This window comes from Callorhinus ursinus, unplaced genomic scaffold (genome assembly GCF_003265705.2).
Source record: "Callorhinus ursinus isolate GAN/ISIS: 27379988/994484 unplaced genomic scaffold, GSC_fseal_2.0 scaffold52, whole genome shotgun sequence".
Taxonomy (NCBI): Eukaryota; Metazoa; Chordata; class Mammalia; order Carnivora; family Otariidae; genus Callorhinus; species Callorhinus ursinus.
The window spans coordinates 5582959-5595806 of NW_027397114.1; the positions used below are offsets into that span (position 1 = coordinate 5582959).

The 12848-nt window shown below is 47.9% G+C and overlaps 1 protein-coding gene across 1 annotated transcript in view; it reads left to right on the forward strand.

The window, feature by feature from the left end:
- The first annotated feature begins 2059 nt into the window (after nucleotides 1-2059).
- Nucleotides 2060-12848, forward strand: part of FAM117A (family with sequence similarity 117 member A) — a 43428-nt gene continuing 32639 nt past the window's right edge. Inside the window, exon 1 of the mRNA XM_025859167.2 lies at nucleotides 2060-2294. Within this exon, the coding sequence (XP_025714952.1) occupies nucleotides 2099-2294 (196 nt within the window). The 5' untranslated portion in view covers nucleotides 2060-2098. The remainder of the gene's footprint in view (nucleotides 2295-12848) is intronic.

Here is a 12848-nt window from a genome sequence, read left to right on the forward strand (position 1 = left end):
TGCCTGAATAACCTTGGTCATGTTACTTCTTTCTGAAATCTCATTGAAGAGGAGATAACACCCATCTCATAGGTGTGGTCATGAGCATTAAATGAGCGAACGTACACATAGTACTTAACATGTACCTGGCATAGAGAAAGAAACTCAGTGAATGTTAGCTGCTACCATCACTGATTTTATTAATGGAGAGGTGGGGCAGGGTAGTCCAATAAGATCTGATAGAGATCTGAGCTAGAGATCAAAAGACCTTACCTTCTTGGCCTCGGTTTTCCTACTTGCTCTATAATAAAAATCTATGGTTTTCTTCTTCCAGATTGTCATGAAAATTTAAAAAAAAAAAGCATATGAAGACTTTGAACTAATTGGACTTGAGGAACAGAAGTTGCAAGATATTTTTGAAAAAAACTGAGTTAAGTTTATAAAGACTCTGACTTTTATCAGTTCATCAGTTTTTGTTCATCCCTATCTGCCTGTGTTAAAGTTGTTCTCTTCATGGAAAAGCAATACAGCATTTCCCAGCCAATAAAAAAGATTTCAAATGTCAGATCTTGACATAAACCCTTCAAATCTGCTAGAGTACATACACTCTTCACAAAGAAAACCATTCTTTAGGATGTTCCATTGCCTCGAATTTGTTCTGTGTATGTAGGGTGATTTTAATATTCAACCAATTCTTGAATTTCCACTTTGGGTATTATCTGCTTTCAATACGTAATCACAGAATGACCTCTCCTTGCCTTGCAGGATGCTCCCAGATTACCTCCTTTTCTCTGATTAGCTAGGATGGCTTCAGGGAATACCTTCATTTTAACATTAAAGTGGGCAAAAACAGAAATAGAAAGATAAATCTGTAGCAAGATCAAAAATAGAATTCATAGCTAAATATAAATCTGGAGGGAATTATCCAATTATTTGTATGGTCCCTTATCGCAGACGATCCAGGGTTGATTGCCTTCTGCTTTTTCCTTATGTGGAACAAAATGGTCAATAAATGCCAAGAGTAATTTTTTTTTCTTTTGAAGAGTAATAGTTTTTAATAGTAACTTAAATGCTGTTTTCTTTCCCAGATGTCCTCGTATATATTATAGCATGTGATTTTTACTGCATGCATTCTCTTTGGGGACCATCTCATCTCATTTTGACTTGTAGGTCAGAGAGCTTTGAACTGGGAAGACCAGGATTTGTTAATGGAGTCACTGTACAAATTTGGGCAAGTTTCTCAGTCACTTTGTTCTTCCACTCTGCTGAGCTAGACTTGGAATGGACGGCTCTGAAGGGAAATTCCCTGCTCCTTTTCGGTCGCAATATAATTTAGAGGCTGGCAGCTGGGTTGTTTTTTTGTTTTTTGGGGGGGGATTGGACCCACACCAGCTAGGGACTTGGAAACGTGGAGAAAGACAAATGTGGGTGTCACATGAGGCACGGTAGCCATTAAGTGCAGGAATATAATGCAAATCGCATGCAAATATATGCAAACTACATTAATTTGTAGAATCTTACTTTGGAGCTTGCGAGCAGCACTGAGATCCTATGGGGGTTCACAACTAATATTTTTAGGTTAAATCAAAAGTAGTGCTTTTTTGAAGTTCTCGCTTTCTCGGTGCTTGCCGGGCTCAACTGCTAAAAGTTTGACACTCCTCCCTACCCCCATAATGATTCCACTAGTGCTTGATTCCATCTTACACCCGGCCCCACCCCCGCTTAGCCTGACGTCACGTGACAGTGTATTTGCATACTACCTGGGACTGGGTGTGACGCTCCCCTTTTCTGCGTCTTCTCATTGGCGGCACCGGAGAACCGGCCCTCTTCCGGACAGACCAATCGGCGGTTCCTCGGACGGAGGCCAGCGGGAGGGGGCGGGATGAGGGTGGGGTCTTGGGTTGGATCGCTAGGCATATCGACCAGTCATCCTCTGGAGTGGGAAGAACAAGCCGCGGATTGGTTGAGGGGAGGGGTCTGGGGCTCTGTAGGCCAATGAGAGTTCTGGGCTGAGGGGGCCGGTCTCCGCCCCGTAGAGCAGATAAGCAGCCGCAGCGGGGGTTGGGGGGCTGTGTGGGGCTCGCTGTGGGGCCGAGGCAGGCAGGCGGTCGGGCGGGCGATGGCGGGGGCCGCAGCGGGCGGCAGAGGCGGAGGTCCCTGGGGGCCGGGGCGCGGAGGGGCCGGGGGGCTCCGGCGGGGCTGCTCTCCCCCAGCCCCCGCCGGCTCCCCCCGGGCTGGGCTGCAGCCGCTCAGGGCCACGGTCCCCTTCCAGCTGCAGCAGCCGCACCAGCGCCGGGACGGGGGTGGCCGCGCAGGTGAGCCGGGCCTGGAGCGGGTACCGGGGGGAGGAGCCGTTGGGGGAGGGGGGGCGCGTGACGGGGGGGAGGGGTACGGGGAGAAGCGTGAGGGGAAAGTGGATGGGGGCGAGGGGAGAGAAAGGGGGTCGCGCAAAGTCTGCGAGGGCGGAGGGAGCGAGAGCGAGGAGCGGTGAACGCTGGGTCCACCGCTGGGACAGAGTGTGCAGGGAGTCGGGGCCGGGAGGTGAGGAGAGGGACAGGGCAGACGGAGGCTGTCTTTGGGGGCGTAACCGAAAAGTGGGCAGAGGTGTCGTGTGGGGGTGAGTGGAAGATGCAGGGGTGGCAGCGAGGTGTGAGGAAGGAGTGAGTGGCGCGTGATGGGGGCGCCCTGTGCTGGCTGGCGCTGGAGCGAGGAGCCGGTGGGCGCTGGACGTCTGCACAGGGAGGGGGAGGGGCATGGAGGAGAGCCCCGTGGAGCCATGTGTTACTTCTCCAACTTGAGTTTGGTTCCAGCATCCCGCTCTACGGTTCTAGAGTTCCTTTCCCCCCCACTTCACGTGCACTTCCCTTTATGCCACCTCCCGGAGCTGATTTCATCCGAGCTGTTGGAATAGGTTAGTTTAATGGATTTTACTACGGTACAAACGCTCCGCTCCGATTCCTACATTCCTCTTGGTGTGACCCAGAAGTTGTATGTTCCCAGATCATTGACCTGCTTAATATGGCTGTCTCATTCCAACTATCGTGTGGGTGTGTGTGTATAGGGCCTGGGCAGTGTGCCCCCTGCCTTTCTCTCCTACCCCCACCAAGGCTATTTAGTCTGGGGCATTGCCAGCCAACGTGGCAGTGGAGTGAGGGCTACACTCAAGGGCAAATACCCCCACTTTCTGAACAGCCCTGAAACGGTGTCTTAATAGCAGCTTGATGTGCTGGGTGTGGGGAAACTAGGGAGGAGCAAGATTAACCTTGCTTTCACACTCAAAGCTGTGATGGATCCCCCACGAAGGCAGGCAGTGAGGAATGGGAAAAGGAACCTACTTGCAGAAGAGGTTGGCAATAAGTTGAAAGTGAGGCTTGCATTTGATTCACACCAGATGTGAAAAAGATCATCGCACACTTCCAAAGCCTCAGAGTCTACCAAATGTACAGAAGTCATGGTCCCCACCGTCTAATGGTTAATGACATTCTCTACACCAGAGTTTCTTGAGCTTTTTGTGATTACTAGGCTTCATTGCGGCACACCCCCCTCTCTGAAAGTATAGCTGCCACATTGCCTTTCTAGGTAGGAATGGGATTAAGGGTCTCTGAAGTAGAAAGTCCAAGTCTATCTGGACCTCATTGTAAATGTTAACATTGCATCTTGGAACACAGAAACGTAGTCAAGTCTGGTAGCAAGATGGTGACCAACTAGTCAAAGTATGCCTATCTGGTGTTGTAGAGCAGAGCAATGCCCAAACTCATGCCTATCATGAGCTATAAAGCAAACCACAAGATTACAAACCTGTTGGTTTTGTTTGGACTTCCTTGGAGTCCAGGGAAGTTAGTAGAACAGCAAGCACCAGAACCTTAGTCACTTTTAGTAGAAATCAACAGAAAGCCTGCCTATGCTATAGCTGGAAATCTAATAGCAGTCATATTTTAAGAGCAGTTATTTTATGTCTACCATAGAACTAACATTAAAGGCGCAAACAGTGTGGTGGGTGCTGCGGAATGGAGAAGAGTGTAGGTTTGGATGACTGGGTTCTTTACATGGCCCCTCCCTTTTTAGAGGGTCAGGGGCCCAAAGATCCTGGTAAAAATCGTAGGAAGCTAGAGTTCTGCATAACTTGTTGAACGATTTAGGGCAAGTTGAGTGGTCCTTTGTGTATGAATTGGGCTGATGGGTTATTCCTCCACCTTTAAGTATCCCAGAGGCATTAATGAGGCACTTAATCTGGTATATGGTGGGATTATCTATAGATTCTCATTGAGGCAGAAGAGAGGAAAGATGGAAGGAAAGGGGTCTGAGCCTGTGGACTTCTTTGTGAGCAGACATTAAGGGGCTGTCCCTGACCTTTGGTTTGGGAGTGCATCGGGTCTTCTATGTGTTAACTTTTCTATGTGTGTTCAGATTGTTTCCATTCCTTGCACTTGAGAAGTGGCAGGAGTGGTTTCCTCTAGGCCAGCGGCGTACCTGCGATAGGAGGAAACGCCTTACATTCATAAACCCTTAAGAGAATCCTCCTGGCTTTGGGTCCCAGGATTCCTGAATTTTGATTCCAGGCTCTGCCATTTACTAGCTGTGTGGCATGGAAGAAGTTTCTTAACTTCTGTGCCTCAGTTTCCTCATCTGTCAGAATGTGAATCATCACTATATCCTGAGTTAACAGTTATAAAGTGCTGAGGCACCTAGAAGGTGCCAGCAGTGTTTGCTGCTGCTTCTGTCATTACTCTGCCCTCCACCCAGCCACGGTGAGAGCACTGTTGGCCAAAACCCATTGCCTTTCAGGCTTCAAAGAGCAAACCCATGTTGGTCTGAAACCAGTACTGCAAGTTTCAGAATTTCAAGGCTGCCTCTTGCAGTTTTATTCCCTCATCTTTTAAAATGAGCTTTTCTAAACAGGGCTCCAGAACCCAGCTGTTTAAAAAGGCATGTGAGCTGGGACTGGGTTTCAGGGACAGTTAGGTGCCGTCACTGTTTCTTTCCCATCCCAGAGTGACGTAGTGCTCAGGGCTGTGCAGTTATCTCTGTCACACACCCTGTTGTGTTCCTGACAAGATATATCAGACCTTGTAAAAACAGGGTGATGGTGTAAAGAACAGGATTTACCTTCTGTGTCCATTCATCCATGAGGGATGTCTTCATAAAGTGAGGAATGGCTTTATTTTTCTGAGCCTGGGCTAGGGGTGTAGAAGGCAAAAGAGAAGAGTGAGAAAAATGAAGGTCAAGTCTAAGAAAGCTAAGATCCACCCGTGGGGAATAGCAGCCCAGGATACATTTCTTACAGCAGTTTCCCCTTTAATTAAATTCCCATTTGTGTCTTATGTCAGTTGGAGGCTGCTAACTTTATGTTCTTCCAGGACTACTGATGGACAAAACGGGACTGGGAGGTGAATTGTTCTGGGTTCCAGTCTTAACTCTCCTGTTTAGTGTCTCTGTCTCCATATCTCTAGAATGAAGATAATGTTTAATCCAGCTTTGCAAATTCCTCTAGAGTGGACCAGCCCCACAGGGGTCAGCTGGGTGCTGGGGGAGCCACATGTTGCCTCTGTACCTCCTCTGCCCAGCAGAACCTTCTTAAACCCAGGGTTAGCAGTTATGGCCTGCAGGCCAAATCTAGGCCTCTGCCTGCTTTTGTAAATAAAGTTTTATTGGAACTCAGCCATGCTCCTTCATTTAGTATTGTCTGTGGCTGCTTTTTCACAACAGTGACAGAGTTGAGTAGTTGTGATAGAGACCGTAAGGCCCCCAAAGCTTCAAATATTTACTACCATGGCACTTTACAGGAAAAGTTGGCCTACCCTTGTCTTAAACAGTGTTCCTTACCATTATTCCTATATAAAGGTCAGTTTCAATGCATGTGGTGTACATCTCCTCAGAAAATTCTAAGGGAGTAAAGAAAAGTGACAAGCCTGTATCCCCACTCATGTTTTAGGCGAAAAGAAAAGGGGGGGGGTCATCAGCTTCCAGTCAGTTCTCAGTCTTTGTGGAGGATCAGCACATGTGAATGGAGGCTGCCTCCCCGCCCCCCTGCCCCCGCCCCCTGCGTTGTCAGGTGGCATGTGTTCAGTAGACATAAACTAATTTGGATTTACATAAAAGCTTGACTGTTAGGCAAATATGCACCCCCTGCCCTCATAACCCCTCCCAAAACACCCACAACTGCAGTGAACACATTTCAAATCAGTTGGAAATGGCTTTAGGTTTATCTCCTGTTTGGGATTTTTCTCGATCACTGACAGCTGGCAGTAGTCGGGGCTGCCTTAAAACGCTGGCTTCCCCACAGGGACGTAGGATGGGTTTACTTCAGACGTCCATTCAGTTCTCCAGGATGGCGTTTCAGTGAATATAAGGCAGCATTGTTATTAGCCATGCTATTGGTAATTATTAAACTCCTTTCCTTGCAATGCTTTGAAAACTTAGTACTTGGGGGATGGGTGTTTAGATAGGTCTGGAACCACATTAAGGAGGTCCCTTATTAGGGATCTTGAGAAAAAGCCCTCATCAAATCATGGTCCTCCTGGACGCTGGTGTCAGAAGCAGTCCAGCTTCTCAATGCCAAGGAGCCATCTTGCTGTAATGAAGCCCGAGGTTGCAGTTAAAATCCTTTAAGAGCTACAACCGTCCTTGAATGCGCTGTGACTGAGGCACCCTCTGTTTGGGAGGCATTAAACACTGCTTAGCCTGATGCTGCTAACTTGCTTTTGACAGCTTTGCTTGCCCCAGGCACGTGGTCCCCAAAATGTACTGCTGAAGTCTGTCTTAAATGTTTTTATCACCAGTGACAGCATCCTTGAAATTTGGGGGCCACAGTGCCTAACTGCTTTATCCCGTCGGTCCCTAAAGGAGCATGAGTCCATGTGTTCTTCCATGTTTGGGATAGCAAAGGATTATATATATGGGAAGTTCTCCACTCATGTAACATAGAGCTAGGATATTTTAAACCATTTGAGGTCAGTGGAGGAGGGGTGAGAACAAAAGTGGGTGTGGTGGTAAGAGGACATCATTCTCTCTGGTTCCAAATATAGATGGATCTCCAGAAAATTTGGGGCAGGATTGCAAAACTTCCAGTTCTGGTGGCCATGTGAGTGTTGCCAAAGTGGTTGGTGGCGTTAATAGCAGAGAACACTTTACCCATATTTTTGGCTCGTTTATACTGAATGGTGTGATGGGCACCCACACCACACTATTCTTTGATCGTGTTCTTTTTTTAATTAAAGCATAATTAATATACGGTGTTACATTAGTTTCAGTTGTACAACGTAAGGATTCAACAATTCTGTACGTTACTCAGTGTATTCCTTGATCTTCATGCAACTGTTAGAAATCAAGTGTCCTCGGGGCGCCTGGCTGGCTCAGTTGGTAGAGCACATGACTCTTGATCTCCAGGTTGTGAGTTTGAGCCCCACGTTGGGTGTAGAGATTATTAAAAAAAAAAAAAAAAAAAAAAACAAACATCCTCCTCTGGATTTTTATACCTCTCACGTAGAGACTGTGCCATAAGGATTCACACTTTAGGGTGTGACATGTTCTGGAGGCGGGTCTGGTTTTGAAATCTTACTGACACTATCACACTTCTCAAATGCTATTTGACACCAGCTCCCGTGCTTTCCTAGTCTTGCCTGGGCTTACCCTTGCTCTACAGGCAGTTTGGAGCCCTTTCAAGGGGCTGGAAGGAGAAACCTTATGTGTCCTTTCCAGTTCAGAGTGAAGGTGGGTGCCCACCAGCACGTTTGTTGAATGGAAGTGGACAATCTCTTTGTGGGTTACTAAGTTTTGCCCCACTTTGAGGTGGATAAAAGAGGGGCCAGGAAGAGTGGAAACAGACAAAAGATGAGTGAGAAACCTGGTCGCCCTCCAACCCCGCCCCAGCTGAGGGCCGAGTTGAGTCTTCATAGAGGGCTCCATTATTTGGTTTGCAGGGTTATGAATTAACCAAACACGAGCCAAATCTATTCACATTGTTAGGTCAAAAACAAATCCTGATCTCCGAGAGAAAAGAGTTTTGGATTATATTTGAAGTTATAAATTATCCGTGCTCCAGTTCCTCTCCAGCGGTGTGGAGCTTGTGAAGGGGCCCGTGTTCTTGGGAACAGCTGGTTAGAGGGAATTTCTCCGCACTGGCTCCCCACTCCCAGGCCTCCAGCTCAGGGTCCCCACCAAACCTCCTGGTTTTGAAAACTCTTCCTGGCACGTCACTCTCCTCCTCCACACTTTTCCTCAGGGTCACTACAAAGCTGCATGCTCAGCTTGGAGTCATTTAAATGTTTATCCTCAGGCCCGAATAAGCCTCAGTTGACTTTTACTGTGTCAGAAAACCACAGCCAATCAAGGGTGGCCTTTTTTTTTTTTTTTAAAGATTTTATTTATTTATTTGACAGAGAGAGACAGAAAGGGAACACAAGCAGGGGGAGTGGGAGAGGGAGAAGCAGGCTTCCCGCTGAGCAGGGAGCCCGAAGCGGGGGCTCGATCCCGGGACTCTGGGATCATGACCTGAGCCTAAGGCAGATGCTTAACGACTGAGCCACCCAGGCGCCCCAAGGGTGGCTTTAATGAACTTAAGAGAATGCTATCAAAGTATTTCATATTAGGGAATCTTTTAGCTCTAGCCCTTGGGCAACCTGGAACTGAAGTTGGGGCTCTGGACACCTCCCCTTCCCTGCTCACGTGCCCCAACCAGCTGATACTGGGGATGGATGGAGGGCCTTGGGCTCAGCACTGCCTGCCCATGAGCAGTTTCTGCTCTGCTTCCAGCTCCCTCATAAAAGGGTTGGAGGTTGGGGGAGGCCTGGGAAGATTCCTCTGAGGGCTTTGGTTGATCTGAAGCAGCAGGTCTGTGATTAGGGGTGGTGGAGTTTTTCTCTGAGGCCGCCTGGATGTGGCTTCTTAGTATTTGGCAGGGCAGAGTTCTAAGTCTGGGATGCCTCTTCTCAGACCCTGAGCTCCCTATCTTGTGAATGGAGGGTGGCTTTTTAAGCTGGAGAGAACTATGCCAATAAGCATAGGTCTAGTCCCTCCCCAGCTCTGTTACCTGAATCCCCTGTCATCTGATCCTCAATGAAAACATGCAGGAGAGCACTGAGGTCTCACCTCCTTAAGAGGGAAAGGTAGGATAAACATAGGACTCTAAAAGCAAAATGACTAACATGTCCACCAGTGGATAAAATTTAATTCAAGCTGGAGGAGGCATAGAATAAAGGAATATTTATTCCTTTCATGTTAAGTAGGGTTAATTGGAGAATTAACCGGGATATTTCCAGTAAGCTTTTTTTCCCCCCACCCAATTGGCCAGTGTATTAATTCTCCCTAAGGTTAAGTTAAGTTTTTACTCTTCTCTTTTCCTTTGCCTTTCAAAAGTGGCATTGGTGTGGCCCTGTCTGGTCAGCTGTGTTTCTTCACTTTCTCATCTCTTTAGTCCCTTCAGCCCGTGCTGCAAATTGTGTGCCTGCCTTTTTAAAAGGTAGGCACCTCATGTTTCAAGTTCAAGTGCAATGGAACTCACCCTGCAGCTTGAACAGATTTGAGTGTTTTTGCAGAGGGAGGGCCAGGGCAGATGGGGAGTGTCGTGCTCAATAAATACTTGTTGGATTGAGTTGCTGGAAAGGCAGCAGGGGTGGGGAGAGTGAGCCACACTCCCCCCAGTCTCACTTGAAATGGTTTTTCCCACTTCTGGTCCCCACACACTGTGCCCCCTTTATAATACCTCTCTGCAGCTACTTCCAAGGCAACCTCTCCCCCCCCCCCCCCCCCCCCCCGAAGTGTTAGTGTTCTCTCTCTCTTTAAATCACTGGTCTCCTATTCATCTTGGTCATTGGGCTTGAAGCCCAGCTGGTGGCAAAGACGTGGCATTTCCATGGATGTCATTGCTAGGCCTGTAGGTTCCCTTCCCCTCACACTTAAAGCCAGAGGGTGAGCTTGGGCAGTTAGTTACCAGGTGGATCCACGGAAACAGCCAACATTTAGGATTTTGTTTAAAAAAAAAAAAAAAAAAAGCCAGACTACCTGGCTTTAGGCTTAGAAGTGGATATGGGTGACAGGCCAGGGAAAGTGAGATGAATACTGCATGTCCTTTCACTCCAGGCGGATTTACACCAAATTCCTAGTAGGCTCATGTACAGCAAAGGGAAGCAAAAAAACGAAATCTGAATCAGTGACTTTTCTAGGCTAGGGAGCAGAACTGTCTACGGGCTGTGGGCCCTCGTGGGGCTTCAGGCTTCATCTAGAGGTGTGATTGGGCTGAAAGCCCCCTTTCCCAAGCCAGGCACCATCCTGTTTCTCCTTCTCTCCCCACACCGCGAGTTGGGAAATGCTGGAAAGAGATGCTCATTAGCATTCCCCACGCCCTGGACACATACACTGTCATCCATGGAGCCCACGTTGCCCCTTTGTTCAGGTTGCCAGCCATGGACCTGGCGGCTTAGTCAAATTGTTTTCTAAACCTGTCCAGCTGGGGGTAACTTTGAACAGAGTAAAACTGCAATTGAGAGGAAGGAAAGACAGATTCTCTTACCTCGCCCTCCTTTCTCCTCTTCCCTGCCCCACACACTGCCTTTCCTTTACTAGTTTTCTGTGCTCGGTGCGTGTTTGATCGCCCACACCGCTTTGAGAGAAACACCGCTGATAACACCTGCGCTCCCTGCCCCACACCTGCAAGCTGGCTGAAAACCTGCCGCACGGCCTCTGTTTGGGGATTGTCTTTGTAACTCATACCCATCAGATATGACAAGCCAGGGTTGAGGGTGGGGCTGGATGGCATTTGGCGAGACTGAGGGGATGCAGCCAGAGTCCGATGCAGAGATTGGGAAGAAGGCAGTGCGAGTCACACCCATGTGGTGCGTGCACTTCTTACTGCTGAGAGTAGCACCTGGACTCTCTCTCACTGGAACCGCAATCCTGGGGAGTTCTGTGTTCGCAGGAGAAGGCAAAAACAGCTGCTTCGGTGGAAAGAGCCTGGGAATCCCAACAAATTTTTGTATTTTTCGGGGAAGTTGAGCATATAGATAGCTTTAGTTTTAACAGTGTGTTCCATTCATTTAGCTCTCTGTTGCTCCTGGTCAGGATTTCTCATTCATTTGCCTGACAGTCGTGCAGGTGCAGGTGGCATTGACTTGTTTTCACAGATAAGTTTAAAGTGAGGCCTAGAAAGGAAGTGACTTGCCCAGGACCGTGTGACTATAAAGCCCTTTTGCTCCTGATCCCAGGGCTCTTCCCACATACGTGTGGCGAGTCCATTGTGAATTTCCTCCCGAGCTGGCATCCTCTATGCTGCCTGCCCAGCACACGCCCAGCCCATGTTTCCCTTCGGCTTGTATGCCCGTATTCCAGGAGCAAAAATTCATCTGTTCAGTTGACCAAAAGAAAATTGGAAAGGAAAATGGGCTGCAAAGAAGTCAGTTGTTTCTTCAGCACCCTCTAGGTGACTATTCACTTGGTGTGGCTAATTGGAAGGTGACGGTTATTACATTAAATGTGTGATATGGTGGCGGCTTTGAGTACCTCCCACTGGTTTGAGATACGCAATTTCCAGGTAGAATGAGAAGTTAACCAGGGACAGACAGGCCCAGGAGGCAGGAAGGTTCTTCCTGCTTTTAAGTGGGGTCATTGTCATGGTTACTGGGCTTGGGCCCATGTCAGGAAGATACCTCCAAGATGGAGCTTATAGGAAAGGGTGTCTTTCTTAGGTGTGACTCTGTGGAACCCCAAAAAGCACCTGGGAATAAATGTGGGTGGTGCAATCCTCTGCTGGGGGGTAGGTTCAGGTGGCATGGCATCATGATGACAGCTTAGTCTTCCATGTAGGGAACCCCTGGTGCAAACCACCCCCACCCTCCCTGCCATGCTCTATTTGAGTATGTCTCCTCCTCCTAGCTTTAGGTTAAGTGGGAGTAGAGTCACTATGATACATGGTAATGCTTTTATGAGACAAGTGTGTGCCCAATAAAGGGGACTAGCGGGGACTTGAACTCAGAAGAAGGCTCCATCTAGGGACTTGGTATCATGGAGAAATTGCCTGGCCTGCCTCACAGAGGTTACCTAGCCCCCCACCCCCTCCCCGAGAGAGTTCCAGGCAGCTCTTACCCACTTACCTCTCCTACAAAATCAGATTTTGTATAGAATTCTTGAATGTCCTGATAACCATATGCTTATGTGTATCCTTCCTTTGCCTGTTACTTCTCAGACTTCATAAGTTAAAATCCCATTATAACAAACATTATAAAAAACAATTCTGTATAATAAAGCTATTTCCATGGTTCATATCAATGCTTTGTTGTTGTTTTTTGTGGTTTTTGTTGTTTAAAGGAGAGTAACCAACTCTCTTCTGTGTCAAGTACTTTTTCTGGTCCCTGTCCATGTAACGGTTCATCCCTGAGCCAGGGCCCCAGCACCAGCCGTCTGCCTTGGGGGCAGGGAGGAGGGAGAGGAGCAGTGGACCCATCTCGAAATCGCAAGCCCCCCCTTTGTTGGCATTTTATCTCGAACCTCCCACCCTCCTGTACGTCTTTGTTTTCAAACGACACCACACAAAAACCCAACAGAGGACAGTACGCGTGTTTATCTGAATGTGAGTGTGTATGAGTGTGTGTCTTGAGTGTGAGTGAGCATGTAGGTGCCGAGTGTGAGCACGTGTGTGAAAAAGTGCACGTGAAGGAAAGCAAATGACAAAGCAGGTGGGACAAATGTTTGCCCAAAGGCAAATCTGGGTCAAGGTTATATGTCCTGCTCTTGTTCTCGTATCTGGACATTTGAAATTACTTCCAAATAAAAAGTTTAAAAAATGAGTACATGCTAGACTAATTTGACGGAACCAGGAATTCTTGAGAGTGGAAGTTCTCTTCTCTTCCTCTTATAACATCTCTTATTCTCCCCGTTTA